Source organism: Toxotes jaculatrix, chromosome 5 (assembly GCF_017976425.1).
Source record: "Toxotes jaculatrix isolate fToxJac2 chromosome 5, fToxJac2.pri, whole genome shotgun sequence".
NCBI lineage: Eukaryota > Metazoa > Chordata > Actinopteri > Toxotidae > Toxotes > Toxotes jaculatrix.
In genome coordinates this window covers 26,187,111-26,206,378 of record NC_054398.1, presented here as the reverse complement: position 1 = coordinate 26,206,378, position 19,268 = coordinate 26,187,111, and the positions used below count along the sequence as shown (strand labels likewise).

Sequence of the window (19,268 nt, the reverse complement as noted above, 5' to 3'; positions counted from 1 at the left end):
ACGGACGACATGAGACAAGAATCAGAAATTTTTACAACCACAAGTTTCTTTTCTTTTCTTTTCTTTTTTTTTTAACGTACAATTAGAATAACAACAAACATTGTTGGTCTCCACAATTTCTTTTTTTTTTTTGTATTTCTTTTTAAAGACTTGTTTACATTTTTTAAAAAAGTTTTTCAGTTTACTCTCCACCTGCGTCCTCGCAGGAGGTCTCTCAGATGGTTTTTAGTTCAGGCCCGTTGCTGCTGTCTGTAAACATAAAAACACCACAGATGTGTTGGTTCGTGTTGTCAGTTGTCGTGTTCCTTCAGATTGTTCAGAGCTCCTCTTCTCTGTCTCAGGCTCTGGTGACGTCTCCTCCGTGTCTGACAGAAACCTCCCCGTGTTGAAGGCGTCGTTTCTTCACATGGCGTGGTTGGTGTAGCTGACGTAGGTGGTTTTTGTTGGTGGCACTGAGGAGAGAAAAGACAACAGCAGGTTGGTAAAGTGACGCCTCGCTCTCACTCACCTTCACTCACCGGCAGCTTAAACACATTTTCAAATGTCAGTTAGGGAGGGCTCTGTTTCCTGTTCCAAACAAAGGTGGTAGCTGGAAGTGACACAAAGATTTTGTATGACCCAAGAAAAATATAAATATATTAAGGAAAACAGAGAATAATGAAAGTCACAGACGTCTGAGTTAAATGACCTTGTTAAGGATTGAGATCATCAGGAAATCATCTTTTGGAAAAATAGATATTTCCATATTTCAAAATGTTTCTCAGAGGATGATACTAAAAGAACCTGTAAGATAAAAGTGGAAGTTCAGCCTGGTGTTAGGCTGAGAGAGGAAAACTGATGTGAGAGCCGCTGCTCGTTAGATAAACAGATCAGTTCAGTTGGCACATGAGAAATGATGATGAGAAAACTTTTCTGCTGACGGACTGAGAAGAAGCTCAGAGAGAAACTCTGAGCTGTAAACACTTTGGCTTCATCAGATCTCAGGCGACGTCTTAATGTCAACTTCCTGTTAAATCCTCGTTACTGTAGAGCGGCTTCACTGCGACTCTTCACCTCCAGGCTGTAGATATGGAAGAGACAGTACCTGTGTTCAGAGGATAATTAACATCATTTATGATACACAGCTCGTTCATCATTATTTCTGCCTGGTCGTAAAACGCTTATGCTGTAATTTTAGAGGAGCGGTCTTGTTCTCGGGTCGACTCCAGACTTGGACACCTATTCTGATTAGTTCAGTGGCCTCAGGTCCTCCTACAGAGAGCTGAAGTCAGGACATCAGGTTCGGACCGGCCTCCGTCCGATGAGCTTCTCTAACATAATGTAATCTCTCATTTAGCTTTTCTTTCTACGATAAATTAAAAGCCACTGCTGCAGTTCATCCTGATTTGGGTTTAACTTTATCAACACAACTCACCAACGCTCCGACTGCTGAAAGGAGACTCAAGGCTGGATTTTTTCCTTATCAATAAGCTCCTGCCTAAAAAAAAGTTTTATCATCACTATTATGAAATTATGTTTAATGCACAATCAATAACGCCGGGGTTCCACCACACTAAAACATCCTCCTGCCCCTCCTGCACTCACCTCCGGCCTCCACGCCCTCACACAGCTCCGTCTTCACCTCGCCGTTGGGCCGCTCAGCCGCCAGCTGCGACAGCTTGCTGGTCATGGTGGCGGCGGTGACGATGGCCTTGAAGCTGCGTTTGCGTTTGGGGACGTTCTGCTCGGGGTGGAAGATGATGATGTAGACCTTCGGCATGTAGAGCATGCCCAGAGAGACGGAGGCGCTGAGGCTGAGGGAGACGGTCAGCGTGGCCGTCTGGATGTACATCTGAGGAGTAAACGGAGGGGGGGAGGGGTTAGAGGACGGCCGATGAGAGTCAGACAGACAGACATCTAATAATCATGAATCAACACTTGATCAACTCAGAGCCTGAATCATAATGTGATTGTTCAAACTATAAAATATATTTTAATTTCCCCAAAATAAAAGATTCATTTATCTGATCCTCTGGAGGAAAAATACTTTATGCTCTGAAACTGGTTTAAGTTTTTGTTCACCATGAAGAAAAGTTTTTTTTTTTTTGTATGTTTTTGTAAATATTTCATTAATCTCCTGAGCAAGCATTTCCCCTGCACAACCTGCTTACGCCTTAAAAACATTGATTGTTTTTGTCAGATCCGCAGTGTTTTGATGATGGTACCACTTTTCGCCTCAGAACGAGCAGATGAACCTGATGATCTGATGGTCTGAAGGACTGAACTCAGCAGTTATGTTTCCATCAGTCTTCATTAAACCAGCAGATGGTCGACGCGGCTCGGTTCATTTACTGGAATCAATCTGGTGACTCCTGTTTGAGGCTGATGGTTTTGTCTGCTCAGGCAGATACTTTGGCTCATAACCAGTCATCGCTCAAAGTTTTGACTCCCTTTGCACTTTAGGTAAATAAAACTATAAAAACTAAAACTTGAACTTGCTTTAAAACCATTTAAACAGTAAACTGTAGACACTAAGAGGCCTCCCGTAGCGCCTCCTCCTGTCACCTCGTTGCCTGTGAGCCCGTTTGATCTGATGTTTTCGGTAGTGGGCTGACCGTCGGAGCTCCGTCATGTGAGCAGCTGGATGATCATTAAACGATCAGCAGAGCAGATAAACACCAGGACTCTCTCTCTCTCCTCGTCTCCGTTTGACAGATGACCCTGAACGCATCATTAGGCTCCGTGCTGCATTTATGAGCCAGTACGAGACTATTGATCCCCTGTGCTGTTATCTGCTGTCTGCAGCGGCATGTGAAGGCTCTCTCTGTGCCTCTGAGTCGTCAGTGGGGGGGGGGGGGGTGTGAGCCATTCAGGGACCTGATCCACAGCCGGACCTGAACCTGGATCCTGACTGGTGGTTGAATGAAAGAGTCAAACCCTTCCAGCTTTAAGTCAAAGGGAAAACGACGCATGTTGTTCCTGAGCAGAATGATCGTTTCTGAAAAGTCCAACGTTTCCTTTACTTTCCTGTTGCAGCTTTTTTTTAATGTCACTCAACTGTCGTCTTTCATGATGTGATGTTATACATTTAGTTGACTGCTGAGTTTAAATTGTCCACGTTCGGCTCTTATTTTGTAGTATTTCTACATCTGTCTTCATCCTGTGCAAAGGTTGACGGACTGTGAATCCACCTGAACACACTCGACCACCATGGAAATGACTCTAGAGACTTTATCCTGCTACTCAGGACAAAATCCGATAAGTTTATTTAAAATACATTGGAGTGTCAATAATAATCTAAACCATCATTAAATAAAGACATTTCCTGAGGTGTGAGCTGCTGCCGCAAATATAAACCCAGAGAGTGAAGATGGTGGAGCAGAGAAAAGAGCTGCGAGTGACAGGCTCTGCTCACAGAGCCGGTGGACATCAGCAGCACACCAGCTGGAAGCAGTGGATCGTCTCCAGCAGCTGAGACAGAGACGAGGACGAGAGGCAGCCGCATCCAGTGGACGCTGTGGGTAAAAGGCGACGAGCATCTGTGCGCTCTCATTTGTGACATGAAGCATTAAAGAGTCTTCTCTCCCGTCGCCACCGCCGAAGCTGACAAAACTCGTTTTGGGGTGAAAATCAACCGCCTGATGCCGGAGGAAGAAACATCGACTCAGCTCAGTTATCAGAGAGAGAGAGAGAGAGAGAGAGAGAGAGAGAGAGAGAGAGAGAGAGAGAGAGAGAGAGAGAGGGAGCAGTCTGATACAAGCTCGCTCAACCACACACACGCACCGTGCAGAGCTCAACCAGGCGGCACAAACCTGCGTTTCCTCTCCCCGCCCTGCAGCATCTGTCACAACACACCTGTGCACACGCTCCCAACACACAACGCTGCCCACCACCACCACCACCACAGCTCGGAGAGCACCCGCGTCGCCATGGCAACTGCCTCAGGTAAGTCGAGGCCCGGGTTAATGGCCCTCTGACTGAGTGTCAAGCTGACAGCGGGGTATCCTCGGCGGGGAACCGCCACCAGGACGAGAGGAAGGAAGGAAATGAGGAGACAGATGGCGAGCCCCCCCCCCCCCCCCCCCCCCCCTACAGAAGAGCCCGAAACAACGACGGCGGTGATTCCAGCAATGCATCGAGGAATCATTATGAAAATGTATGACAGACAGTGAAGCATAAAGTCATTTGTGGGGCCCAGAGAGAACAAAACAAGCTCTGAGGTGATTTATGTGGCCTCTCCAACACAAGCTGTTATTACAGAGTCCAGCCACACGAGCAGAGGAGGAGAAAGGTGAGGACGTGATGGAAGGTCCACACATGGACAACCACTCGGTGTGTCCACGGTGCCTTCACACATACGGATATGAAGCAGTTGGCAGGATCTGGATCTATTGAATCTGTAGTTGTGGGGTTGAGTTGTGTTTAGCACATAATTTACATTCTCTGCTTCCAAAGGACAGTTTTCCATTTTTCTGACGTGTCAGACACAACATCCACCATTTGTTTCCACATTCTTCTTCTTCTTCATGTCCTGGTAACTCGTTAAAGACACAGCGTGGGAGACTGGGGAGCCGGAGGCCGCGGTGATCAGCTCTTCTAATATTTTGTTTAAAGCTCCTCCACGTCGTGGAGCAGCAAACAACTCTGTGCTTCAGTTTCAGCAGGAATCAGGATGATCGTGATCGGCTCCGTGTCACAGGATATTTCCACGAAGCAGAGCCTTTCACAACTTTCCCCTGCAGCGTAGTGGCTCGGTTTTTTTTGGAGTCTGTGGAGCTCAGCGGGGGGGGCGCAGGGTGTTCACAATGAATACCAGCCGTCACTGTCCCAGCTTTTTGAGTCCTTTGATACTGAGAATCTGCCTCAGCTCAGTAACCAAGCAGAGAGGAGAACGAGTGTGTGAGAGTTACTGCACTGCAGTAATCCTCACTTTCCCTCTTACGAAACCATGAGGCTCACACTTTTCATGAAATATCTCCAAAACTATTGGTGGTATTTTGCACATACATTCATGTTCCACTGAGGTTAAACTGTAATAACTGTGGTTGTCCCCTGACCTTTCTTCTAGCGCCACCATCGGGTCAGATGTTTCATTTGTCCAATACTTTTTGGCGAAACATCTCCAAACCGAATAATATTCCCATCATCCTCAGCTGTGCTTTGTGTTCACAGTGCTAAACATGATTAACAGATAACATTATTTCTCATTGTTTTCTAAGTATTTGCAGTGTTAGGCCTGGTCCCAGGGTGACTGTTCTGAACAAAAAGAGCCTTCATACACAGCGGAGAGGTGGATTATGGGTTATTTTTTTGGATTCTTTTGGGGATATGTTTCTAAAATGATCCACACAAATGGTGCCGCTGTGAAAAAAAGTTTCATCCAACTTTAAAATCTCCTTAACTGGAAAGTTTAAGGTGGAAAGGGAGGTTCAGGGGGTTAATGAAGGCTGAATCCTGCGACTGTACAGCTCTCTGCCTCTGTGACCCGGGCGCCACCTCCCTGTCTGATCAAAGCAGAGCTGGTTCAAAGCTCAGGCCTGTGAAAGTCTGATCTGAGAGCAGCTGAGGCCTGAGTGAAACTGGAGCAGCAAATATTTAATCTGAATGTCAAGCAGCAGGTTTCAGGAGAGGAGAGAGCAGGTGGATGAGCCAGATAGGATCATAAAACACAAGTACATTCAGTGTAATGAGCTCATTTTCCATCAGTTTGGAAACTGATAAACCAGAACTGCCACAGCGACTGACTGCGGCGTGCTGATTTGAACTGATTATGGCACTGATGTTTCTGGAGATTCACGAGCGCCGGGCACCGTAGCATCAAGGTTTTGCTGAGCTCATCATGCGGCTGTGATCAAGCTTCATGACTCAACACCAGCACCGACTCTTCTCCGTGTCTCTGTAGAATATCCACTTTCTTAAATTTGGCCCGTTCTCTACGACAAGAGTACAAACTTTACCTCAAGTAGAAATAACTTTCATCATTTTTATATTTTGTGTTTGGCACGTACTGTGCCTCGGTGAAACCTCCGGCACAGGCGGAACCAATTAAAAGGCAAAGAATCTGGATGTTCCTGCAGTTTTAATGTCACCCGTCTGTTATTTGTTGGAGGGAAGCTAAAGTGCCTTAAACTGAAAAAAATGACTTGAAGTTCTTTAGATAAAAGAAATGACATCTGTGGGGAAAAAAACCCCAAACTAAGAACCATATCCAGACAAAAAAATCACTCCTTTCCATTTTGTTTTTCTCCTCACAGTGATTATATGATCCCTCACTGGCTTCCCACTCACAAACGTAGCCTGCTGTGTTCATTTTTTAAAGCATGCTCGCTAATAGAAATGAAACTGTGTTTTCATAAAGTTGAGAAACAGCCCCTAAAGATTCACTCCATAACTTTTCTTTCATCAGGCAACAGCTCCCACAAATCCTTAAACTCCCTCCCTGCTCTCACTGATGACATTTAGAGACTCAGCCTTTTTCTGTGGGGGGGGGGGGGGGAGTTTTGGGATTTTAGTGTCTCTGCTGAGTGTTAGAACAAAAGGTGAGTATACCTGTCAGGTTTAACTAAATTATTTTGGCTGAGGTTAGGTGAATGTTTGGGTTTGTTAATACAGGCCCAATGCGATATAATAATCCCTTCAGTGTGTTCTGAGTCTGCTCCACGGGTCTCCTCCCACTCGGCTCACCCAGAAAACCTCCACAGGACGAGGTCCAGGAGGATCCTGATAAGAAGCTGAACCACATCAGCTGAATCCTTTTAACTTGAAGGAGCAGCAGCTCTCCTCCCAGCTCCTTTTTGGATACCTGACTCATAGAGTGTCATGCCAATTGTGGCCCACAGCTTATAGCTAATACTGAACACAGAATATTAACTGTTCAGGGTATGGTACCTGCCAGAGGCCTGGGGAGTGAACACAATAACATTTCTGGAGAGTTCCAAGCGTCAGTGCTTGGAAATAGGACAGTGTTGAGACGTCAACCTGTGGTGACGCGTGTCATGACGTCACCTGTAAAAGGATGGAGACATCCTGCAGAGCTGCTCATGGCCATCAGTGAGCGTTGGGACGTAGCAATCTGCCTGTTTATCTCCATCTTAGCCACAGTCAGCGACAAGACCCTGAGACTCGCTGGTTCTGACTTTACTCCCAGCTGCTCCTCACTGGCAGCCACAAGTCAAAGCCAGCAGGACTACGTCATCCAGCAAAGATGCAATCCTGAGGCCAACACACGGGACAGCATGCACCCCTCCTCGAATAGCTGGAAGAAGAGCAGTGTCCACATTCTTGGCAGAAAGCGAGTGCACGCTCAGTGGACACGTCTCCACCAGGGCTGTTTTCCTTCTCACCAATGCTGTTTGTGATTTTCATGGACAGAATCTGTGGAGGCAGCAGAGGGGTGCAGGGTGTCCCACATCGAGGCCTCAGGATTGCATCTTTGCTTTTCGTGGATGATGTAGTCCTGCTGACTTTGACTCGTGGCCGCCAGCGCAACACGGGGTAGTTTGCAGCTGAGTGACAAGAGATGACAAGCACGAGATCATTCATGACTGATCCCTCTTTAAAAACTTTTTCAATTTGAGTTTGATCCATTTTGAGATCTGTGGGTGAGGAGCTCCCCAGACTGAACCCTGAGAGAAAAACGAGTCTGTCCAAATGAGGATTTACTAAAGGGCATCTTACAGAGACGCTGAGAGGCACCACCAGGTCACTCAGCGCCTCAGGAGCCTGCTTATTTAAGCATTTATGGATGTTTAATATTTACAAATGTATTGAAATGATCAAAACTTGAAGTAATAAATGTCTCAGTAATACGTTGGTGCTGAGATCTTGTTGTCAGATGAGATTGTTTGATGGAAATTTCCTGTCAGATTTCAGCCTGGAGAAGCTTCAGTTTTTTGGAGACGTTAGGATTCATGTCATTCCAGCTCATCTCTCTCTCTCTGACTCTGCTGTAAACTGGTAATGAGTTCTCTTCGTTTGGCCCGGAGCAGCTTTTCCCCTCACACCAAATAAGAAACACTGCTTAAACAACAGCTGTGGACGGCAGGAAATAACGCTGTGGTCCGTATTGACTTTCTTTCAACAAGTCTGAGGCCCATGAGGAAGATAAGCAGCGGAGCGAAGCTGAGCGCTGCTCGCACAGTTTCTTTTTTCTTTAGAAGCAGAATAAATTAATAAGAGTGAAAAGGCATCGACGGCAGGTTTTTATGTTGTTCATTAAGTGAAAAAAATAACAACAACAAAACAAACAAAAAAGCATCTTCTCAGTGAGCTCTGTGGCTCGTCAGGTGTCCAGGTGAGATCTGTGAAGTTCCACTTTTAAGACTCTACAAACTACATTAGATAAATTAGACTTTCACCAAAAAATAATTTAATCTGGACATGAACAAGTATCTTATCACTTTCATATCCAGCAAACGAGCCTCTATTCTACTCTGCAGCCACACAAATGACACACAGTCATTATTTATGTGCTTTCTTTTGCTTCAGTTTATTAAATTAACTTTATGTTGAGGCCACATTTTGTTAATATTGAAGATTTTTATTAATGTCTTCTCACTCTGTCTGTTGGGTGTTTTGTAATAACTTGGACTCACTATGACAGATTCACTCAAAAACAGTGGAGAATGTAATCTAACACCATCTTCTACTATTATTGTGAGGCCAGTACTGTCTAGTGTGAGGAAACCTTAATCCACTTCAGTGTGCAGACATTAATGTAAAATAAGACGAAACAGTGCTGCTGAAAAGTGACTTCATGTATGATCCACCGAACGACACAACTGTGACTTTAACAATGTGGCGTCTCTCTTATTTCAAAACGATCCCACCGTTTCACGAAATCCTTGGAAAGTTTGTGTTGGTTCATCGCTGCCTCTGAAAGGCGGGAAGGTGAGCAGGGGTGAGATGTTGATGTTCTGATCGATGTTTACATTCACCACGTCCCTGTGAGAATTCAGTCCAATGTCATCACTTTCATCTCTGTGCATCCAACATGTTTAGTGTAGCTTATCAGAAAGACTGGAAGCAGGGACAAACTGCTAGCCTAGAGACATTGTAGGACAAAAAAAAATGTCCCTAAATGTCCCCAACTCCAAAGCTGTTAGATTTATGTCTCTGTGGCCTTTACATGTGTCTCGTGTGGTTTGTAAAATCTGCATCTGCAGGTGTAAAACACGTGTCACAGCGAAGTGGACGATGTTTTTGTGAGCTTTTTATCCTCCCAGATAAATCCTTGCGGCATGAAGTGGTTGTAGATGCTGATAATAACATTAATAATATCACCGTGAGCATATTAATATGCTAAAGTCGCTCATCAGTTGAGGTCAGAGGAGCTGGATTCCCGGGAGGAGCAGCTGTGGATGGAAGCTGCATGTTAATCTTCTCTGGGATCCTCCGGCTGAATATCAAAGCCTGGTTCATTATGTATGGAGGCAGCGTGACTTTCTCCCAGCGGCCCTGACTTCTCTCCGTCTACCTGCCTGTGAATGTGAACGCCTCCTCAGGCAGCCGGTGCTGCGTTCAGGGCCCAGGCCCCTCTGAAGTTATTATTCATCCTTTGGCTTCTCTCCCTCTGCTGACCTCAGCTGCAGCAGACACACACACAGCGAACTGCTGCTGCTACTGTAAATGTCAGCGAGTGAGAGACTGTCCGAGACTCCTGCTCCAGATTCACAGCAGGACCTCAAAGATCAGCTGATTCACTTCAGGTCCGATACACTTTGGATCAAGTCGAATTATCCTTGGCTCCTTGTAATGAAAATGAATGTAGGTGAAGGCAGGTTTCACACAGGTCTGTGTTTGAAGCTAAGTTTCAAGCAAACAGAGTGAAGACAGACACTAAAACAATCAAGCAAACAAAGCATTTCGATGTGTCAAACAGAATAGGTTTTACTCACACACTGAATTCACCGTGAAAGCAACAGAAATCTTGATAAATGATGTGGCCTGACAGAGGGACAGACGAGTGCGTGATGATATAATGAGAGTGAACAGGATGACAGAAACACTCTGCGATCATCTTCATCGACTGCGATCACGCAGGTTCAACCTCCCGAAAACGCCAAGTACAAATGAAGATCAGCAGAGATCGATCCGCGCTGTGTTTCAGAGCAGTGGTTAACAAGGCGTTTTAATGGAGACCTTTAATAAGTCAAGCCGTCTGTGGCTGAGACACAAGCTCAGATAAGGTTTACAGCAGTGATGGGTTGGGACACTGATATTATCTGCCTCCTCACCAGAACCACCAGCACCACCAGCACCACCAGGTCCACCAGAACCACCAGGTCCAACAGAACCACCAACATCCGCCACCAAAAACAAAATGGAAATTGTAGTAAATGGGACACCCTCTTTAAAACTATGTCAATGAGAACTGATCATTAACCATCGTGAAGGAGGATTTACTGTATTACTGCTGTATTACACTGCAACTGCACTGATTTATCACTCATTTTACCCAATAAACTGAGAAGTGAGTGCAGAATATTGAGCTCTTTTTCTAGAAGAGTCGTCTCAGGGGGTATTCCATGAGGAACAGCAGAAAGTACAGTGCCTCCCTCCTGAAGGAGGCCTCTTTCTTTGATGCACCCTCTGAAACAACGAGCAGCACCAGAATTACTTAAAGTGTCAGTGTGCTTCAAACAAAGTGCTTGATGGCACCGACACTCTACTTTTCCCCGGGGCGTCAGAGGAGCAGCGAAAACAGAAACAACAATAAAAAACAAGAAAACTCCATTTAAGAGAGAAGGAAAGAGGAAAGAGAGAGGATGAGGCAAGTAAGTGCCGAGGACGGAGGAGGGAGGAGGGGCAGCCGGATGCTGGTGCCTTATGTAAAAGCTGAAATACGACAGTGGTACCACCTGCACAGGTAAAAGTTCAATAAATAAATACTGGGACACTCTACTCCTTAAATAAACATTTAGCATTAGCAGAAAAGCCCAACTGATGCACACCTGGTGTTTATGAAGCGTGTCCTGACACCTCTACCTGCTCTGCCTGCTCCTCATGATGATTTTTAACCACAAACCACGAGTCCTGAATCACTTAGTAACACAACACAGTAATGTGATTCGGTTCAGTAACTACATTACAGTCTCTCTAATCACAGTAAGACTCTGTGACTTTGATGTGTGGATGTTAGTCTGTTCTCTGTCTCACTGGGAGTTTGATGGAGGGTGAAGTTCATGTGTAGTAAAACAGGGGACAGACCATGACTGGCTCACAATAACCTCTTTAATACTAATAACCAGCTCAGTCAGTGAAAGGGTGAGAATGAGTGAGTGAGGCTTCATGTCTGGGTTTCCCTGGAGGCCTGAAATCACTACATCTGCTTTTTTTTCTGAGCTTCATGTGATCAAAGGGAAGAAACTCTGAACTTGACATCAATCTCCTGTTTCCTTCAGACACTCTAATCACATCTAATTCATTTTCTAAGTTTCTAAATTGACAACCTTCTGTAAACTTTCCTCCTGTGAGTCAGAAAAGCAGTGATGCATTAAAAAAAAAACATGGCCAGATGAGCTGAGAGCAGTAACCAGAGTCCTTGTTGACAAAATGATAGCGTTTTTATTTTCACCTTCACCTGCTGTGTGTCAGAGAAATGGTGATGATGAAACTCCGGGAAATTATTTTTCTCCAAAGTGAATATATAGTATTATGGAGTGAAACTTTTCTATTGATAGATGAAAAAAAAAAAAAAAAAAAAAAAAAGTCCTACAAATCCTGAGGAGTCTGGCAGCGAGACGAAGAGCTCCGGGTGCTGAGGGGAAAGTAAAACCGTTTCTGAATAAAGCAACAGAGAGTCTGAAAAGTTTGGAAGTAGAATGAGAGTTTGCATAAGTTTATCCCAGTGAAGTATTGGCAGGCTGTCAGCACAAGAGCACGGACAAAACAACAGAAACACCTCCTGGAAAAGAACAGATCCGCATTTAGAAATCTGATTTGGAAAAAGGAAAAACACGTGTTAATTCATCTACAACAAATAACCGACATCCTTGTTTTTTGTTTGGATCACTTTCTCTCCACTCTGGTTGTTTTGCCTGCAGACTGTCACTTGTAGACTTTAAAATGAACAAACTTGGCCGAGACAACCTTCAGAGTGGGAGTTACAGTGACAGAAAAGGCCAAACTGACGGTCGATCAATAGCACTGATCCCTCACTAAATGAACAGGCTGACCTCTGACCTCCTGTGTATTTACAGCCCTTTCTACTTCCTGACTGTTGACATTTAGCTTTAAGAACAACTCCAGACTTTTCTTACCTCTGATAAACATACTGAGGTGGAGTCGCTTTCTGTTTTATTTCTTTTCTGTATCATCCGTATGAAGATCCCTTCCTGTTTTCTCTTAAACAGTAAGCATGTTGCTGGGATCTCTCTCTAATTATTAAATATGTTTATAGACTGATTATAAATTCCAAACAACAGGGTTAAAGCGTGCCCTTCATTTCATCCAGCTGTTGCAAAGCAAAACACGTTTTCAATGAATCAGTTTCAGCTGCCACTTCAACTTCTTTCACTGCTCCAACTTCAGGTGAAAAGCGGTATTATTATTATTATTATTATAAAAAAAATATGACAACTGCTTTCAGAACTTGGATTCCATTCAACGCTTGAGCTTTCATTTTAGCTCCTCTCAGCAGGATTTTATTCAAACCTCAACTTCAATTATTTCCAATCTATTTCAACAGCCTCTTCAACTTTAGGTGAAACTTCAGTTGTAACTGCCAATTAAAGACATTTTAAAATGGTCCTATATTGAGGCAACAGGATGAGAGTGACTTCAGTGAATAAATCAGCCCAGGCGTGGATGGAAGCAGACTTGGATTTCAATTTTAAATGTTCACTTGATGTACAGGTGTTTATCGACTGACCTGGTCTGATTTTATGGGACGTCACACGTTATTGGCGTCTTCGCAGCAGCCACAAACCAAAGACACAACAATCTTCAGTGAATAATGAGGCCTGAGGTGCTGTGTTGTGTTTCTCTCCACAATTAAATGTGCGAACGCCCCGAGGCTTTACAACAAACAGTCTGTTACTCTCTGTATAATGAACCAGGAAATGTTCTTCTTATTAAAATGTATTCTGTCTCTTTTGGCTGCAGCTTTTCAGTAAAAACTAGAGATTTGTTGCAGAAGAAGTGACTTATGTCTGCAGACTTCTGTTCTACTGGAGCCTCGGGGGTGGGGGTGGGGGGGCTGCTTAATGTGACACCTCCATCTGTTTGGGGACGGTGATGTAATCTTCATCTGAGCATGTCTGGATGGTCACTCTGAATCTGCTGCATCAGGCATTTCTCCAGGTAAAAATAACCGGAGGTAAAACTGAAACCGCTGTTGGCCATTTCTAGTCCCTACCAGATTAGGGTGTCACAAAAAACTCAAACAACATTTCAGCTCCTCCACTGTTCTTAAGATCGTGTAACCAAATAACCTAAGCTCAAAAGCTGACTTACTAGCTTTTCAACTGCTTCTCAGAGCCTTTATCAGCAAATTGAACCAGCTCAGGGAGACGGTATCGCCTGTCTGTTTTGAGACATGGTCTCTGGTGTGAGATGTGGATTGTTGTCCTCGATCAAGACACAAGTTTGCCCAAAGCGGTGCACACAGACTCAGGGACACAACCTGTGCATTTGAGCAAAAATTCATGTGAATCCTGCAGCTTCAGAAATCTGCTTTATAAAGTTGTGGTGATGATATAAAAAAAAAGGAAACCGACTGGAGGGAGAAAACAGAAAGACTCAGCATTTTTGAGTTCAGTCAGAGGCTGAGCTGAACTCACACAAACACACACACTCCCACAGACAGTGTGTCTGTTGCTAGCTTGCTTACAGCCAACATATAGAGTACTGTATAGACAATTAAAGGACTCTACATATTTTGGGTTCTTATCCACCACACAACAGCATCAGGGATGTGACACCTCCATCAGAGACCTGATCCCAATATCATGGAGTCAGACTGGGATCACATGAAGAGACAGGAAACACTGAGACAGACTAAATCCACAGAAGAACTAAGTTCTCAGAGATGCTTGAACAACCTACCTGCCAAGCACTGGAAAAACTGTGTGCTGGTGGACTGAGGTGAACTGGTGCTGCTTAGTATAGTAGTCAAATCTGTGCTAATAATGGAAATGAAGATAGACTGACAGTCGACATTTTAATAACACATCCGAAATGTCCCGCTCTTTTTTAAGTGGAAACATAAGAAGCTTAAATCAAAGCTTCACACATCTTGAAAACCAGGTGTCATGTCCATATCAGGGTTATTGTCGGCCTTGTGGAGTGTTCCTAATTTAATCTTTATCAAAGCAAAACAATTCAGACACAACATCCTCAGTATCTGAACAGTCACAGTGGAAAAAGACTGATAAACTATATTTAGAGGGAATCTCAGTGAATCGCTCCACCTGTCCTCCAGATCTCCCCACAGACATGATAATGAGCAAAATCCTCCATCTGGCAGCTTGCTTACAGCAAACCCAACCCAAAAAACTGTTGTCTGAATGTGTTAAATTTAACTGCTCTAATTAGTTTTGTGTTGAGAGGCTGCAGAGCAGACTGGGCTGAGCCCGTGGTGATCAGAAACTAATCAGTTATCAATCAATCAGTCAGTCAGTCAGTCAGTCAGAACAGTGTTTCCAATCTCCGGTTTGTAAAGACAGTCCTTCCTCTGAAAACGAATGATCTTAACACCAATCTCTGGCATGTTCAGAGACAGAAAATGGGCCTGGTGTGTGAACTCCACACAGCACCCAGCCTTCGGTTTAGAGGAATTAATTGACCATTAGCAGCAAACTGTTAGCTCCTGTGATTTGCTGGAGTCCAGAAGTCTCGCTATCATTTAACTTTGTAGTTCTCTCTGTGAAAGAGAGACATTTGGCATCTAAGGAGTTGAAAATTGTGTAAATTTTCATTGAATGTTCAAGACAATAAAACAACAACAACAAAAAAAACTAAGTAAACAGGGTGTTTGTCTCCTCTATGCTGTTGACGTTAATAAGCCTGGCTAACTATTAGTAACTATTGCTTTCAAGGCCAAAAAGCCCCATTCAGGACCAGAGCATCCTGGATTAGACTCAGGCTAACATTAGCCTAGCTATATTAGATTTGGATTAGACGAGGTTTACACCTCAGCAGTCCCAGCCAATGTTACCTGAGATAAAGTTAGCTGTGTCAGACACATCAGTTAGTTCTCAACCCCAAAATTTAACTTCCTGTTTGAAAATATGAACAATCAGTGATAAACCAGTGCTGCTGTCCTCATATGTTTTTCTGTAGCATCCACTTATTTTACATTTTTCCTTACCTAGCTGTTACACAGAATGGATCATCTGCTATGAGGATTTTCGCTGTTAGCCTGGAATGCGCTAGCTTTAGCTCCCCTCTGTTAGTATGAGGTCAGGTACGTTGGGGTCAAGTGCCTTTTACAGGGTTCTGTTAATAAATCCATCCATGAGTTTTCAACCAACTCACAAAGCTAACGTTAATTAGTTGCCTGTAACTGGCATCTGCCAGCAACAGATGTCGCTTTAGTCGACAAAAGTGACAGTTGCTGGTTAGAAATCAGAGGCAGTTTTTGTATATTTCAGTCTAAAATCAAGGAGCTGTTGTTTCAACAATCACAGTGGATTTTGATCCATAGAAATCTGTAAACTGTAAAGTGCCAGGCTTGCCCCCCACCAGCCCAACTTCCAGAAAGATAGCAAGCAAGTCCAGCACCCAAAATCTCTGTGTAAAGGAGCATTACTGAGATTAGTAACTGCCTCAGTAAGGATAGGCTCATGGTGTATTACTTGCAAAAAAAACATTAGGAAAAGAAAAGAAAAGCTGCAAAAGAAAAGGCAGAGTAAAAACAGAGAAACAGATTCCAAACTGTGCCGAATGTCAGATTCCATCAGCACTGGAAGCTTCACCGTGACAAACTGCAGGATTTCAACATAGTGTCATCAGTGTCACACAAAAATATGTGTGTGAGTACATGTAGATGCTGCTGACAGTGTGAGTTTCCATTTATAAACTCTGCTGGAGGGCTCAACATTACATAAAACATGACAATAAATTATTTATCAGAGAATCACACTTACCCGCTCTGCCGACTGTGCCGTGCCAAAGAAGATGGGGATGAAGGCGAGCCAGATGATACAGGTTGTGTACATAGTAAATCCAATGGGTTTGGCCTCGTTGAAGGTCTCTGGCACGCCACGCGTCTTGATGGCGTAAACAGTGCATGTGACCATCAAGAGGATGCTGTATCCCAGCGAGCAGATGAGAGACAGGTCAGAGATGTCGCACTTGAGCACGCCGCGTGCATTCTCGGGATCCTGCGTGCGCTGCTCTCCGTAATCCACGAAGGTGTGCGGTGGATCCGCTGCAAACCACATAAGGACGCCCAGCAGCTGAACTGAGATGAGTGAGAAGGTGATGACCAGCTGGGAGGCAGGTGAGATGAAGCGTGGCGCCGTCACTGCCTTCTTGCCCTGCTCGAAGATGCGGTGGATGCGGTTGGTCTTGGTGAGCAGTGCAGCGTAGCTGAAGCACATGCCGAGGCCCAGGAAGATGCGGCGGAAGGAACAGACGACGACATCAGGAGCAGCGATCATGGGGAAGGTGATGATGTAACACAGGAAGATACCTGTCAGAAGCACATAGCTCATCTCCCGCCCAGAGGCACGCACGATGGGGGTGTCTTTGTAGCGGACAAAGGTGACGATGACGAAGGTGGTGGCGATGATCCCCAGGACGGAGATGAAGATGGGCACCAGAGCCCAGGGCGAATGCCACTCCAGCTTGATGATGGGGATGGGCTGGCAGCCGGTGCGGTTCTGGTCCGGTCTCTTCTCGTAGGGGCACAGCTCACAGGTGAACTCACTGGCTTGGAAGTGGTATCCCTCACAGCGCTCGCAGTGCCAGCAGCACGGGACGCCCTTCACCACCTTCTTCCTCTCACCGGTCTGGCAGGGCAGGCTGCACACTGAGGCCGGCAGGGAGGTGTCACCGGTGGTCCACTGCAGGGCCTCCATCTGAGGGGACGGAGGAGGAACCAGACAGGTTACATCCACCTTCAGACTGAGAAGCTAAACAAACAGCTCAGCAACATCCCAATGATCATGACATCTTAATTTAACCACTGCTCTAAATCAGAGCTCAGGTAACCATAGCAACAGTGCTGATGCTTCAGGCTCTGTTAACTTACCGGTGAAACTTTCCCAACCATGACTTTAAACTGACTACAAACGCTGTTGATTTTTGTTTGTTTGGACAGGGGACAGGATGGACCCCCCAGGTGTCCACGTAAAGACGATAATTAACTCCCACACAGAAACAATAGAAAGGCAGAGAAAGACAGTTATACCACAGTGTGTTTCTCTCAGTCTTGAGAAAAGCGTTAGTTTAATCACAGAGTTGAATGAAAGAACGGCATTGTGGTTTTGTTCCTGTCTAACATGAAATATTGTTGTGAATTATTTATTTCTTTACTGATTATGTTCTGAATAATGGCACTGAATGTGCGTTTCCGAAATGTTTTGCGTTCATGATTTGACTCTCGATCAGCAGGGGGCCACTCTGCAAGTCTACTCTTGCTTTGCTCAAGAGTGACAAAACACAAATTGAGGCATTTAAAAAAAAAAGTTAATTTCTGCTGTTATGTTTCTGTTTGGTGCAAATCACTGCTGCAGAGAAATTATATTTATCCTTTATGGACCATAATCAAGCACATTTTTTTTTCAAGGTGCATTAACTGCCTTTTTCTCAAACTTTCTGATCTGAAAAGATGAGCTGAAATAGTTTTGTCAAACATTTGTTTCCAGGGTGAAGAATGAGGATGAGAACTCCTTGGAAAAGTGCTCAGAAACAAGGAAAAGTTTTCATCTTTAAACGAAAGGTCAAGAGTGAACTTTCAAGCTTGATATGTTTCATAACCTTCAGGTTTATTAATTAGGAGGAGGCAAAGTTAATGAACCATCTTAGAAACATCATTACAATCACCTCCATTATCACATCACAATGGATTTAAAATAAAAAAAAGAATTATTTTCTGGTTAAAGCTGTTTCATATTGCAGTTAACAGTCCTCACATTTAGATGCAGCTGATTGGTCCAGTGCCCGATGACCCTGTATTCTGCTGTCGACCTGTTGTTGATCTGATACTGGAAGATGTCGTAGCGTCCAGGAGCGTCGCCGTTCTCGTTAAAAGTGACCGGAGTCCCAGCACTTCCTGTAAAATCACAAAGCAAAGAACATTATTGTAATTATATATAATACTTTCTATGAGACAGGACTGGGATGAATATTTGTGTACCCCCATACTTTTGACCACGTAGCATATGAAAATCTGTTTCCTCATTCAGGTCAGGAAACGCTTAAGGCATCAAATCTTAAAATACAGAGGGCTGGATTTTAGAGTGTTTCACTCAGAGGTTCAGTTAATCCTCCTAAACTTGATGTTTTGTTTTCACATTCAGTCTCTGGATCTCTTTTTAGCTTCAGCTGCTGTATTCACTGTATTGTATTATTATCGTACAGTAGTGCTGTATTCTTTGCCAAGGGGCAAATTTAACATCTGGGACGACAGTCTTGAACTTGAGGTGGATTAGTTTGGAGCTGCTGAAGCCGAGAGGAAGAGCAGCAAATTGGAGCTAAAGAGCAGAACAACAACAACAACAACAACAACAACAACAACAAAAAAAGGAAAACAGATTTATAATGAAGTGAGTGGGCGGCGGTTTGATTCTATCCTGCCCCGATTTCCTTCTTCAACATGAATAAAAGCATCGCAAATCACATCAGCGTGGAGATGAATCACCACATTTGGCCTCAGGATGTGGAAACCACCCCCCACCCACTTCCACCACTACCTCGTCCCCTGCGCCCCCCACTTCATTTCTCTTCACTTCAGAGAATCGGTGTTGATACAGACTCGCATCTTTCGCTCCACATCCTTTCCAAATGCGGTAATCATGATAATTCTGTGGCGACACACGCTGCAGCATTGTCATTAAACACAATGCAACGACCCACAAACAAACAATCTGCTCTGTAGAATAAAAAGCAGATGTTACAGTGGAATACAGAATGAAGAGCTATTCAGGGACTATGAAGCTGCTTTCACATGTTTTAGCTCAGTGATATTTAAATAACCAACATTTTATATAACCACAGACAATTTACGCAGGACACTGTCACTTTTTTCTGAAGATTCTGTCTGTGCTGCGTTTCAGTCTACAAACATATCGATAACAGACTGTCCTGACATTTTGTGCTCCCCAGAGGATGAACCCTGTCTC

The 19,268-nt window shown here is 44.3% G+C and overlaps 1 protein-coding gene across 1 annotated transcript in view; it reads right to left on the bottom strand.

Annotated features, from left to right (window-relative positions):
- Positions 1-402: 402 nt before the first annotated feature.
- LOC121181908 (metabotropic glutamate receptor 8-like) overlaps positions 403-19,268 on the bottom strand; it is an 84,200-nt gene continuing 65,334 nt past the window's right edge. Inside the window, exons 7-10 of the mRNA XM_041038135.1 lie at positions 18,060-18,199; positions 16,068-17,003; positions 1,585-1,831; positions 403-452 (exon numbers count right to left, since the gene is read on the bottom strand). Of these exons, the coding sequence (XP_040894069.1) occupies positions 403-452; positions 1,585-1,831; positions 16,068-17,003; positions 18,060-18,199 (1,373 nt within the window). The remainder of the gene's footprint in view (positions 453-1,584; positions 1,832-16,067; positions 17,004-18,059; positions 18,200-19,268) is intronic.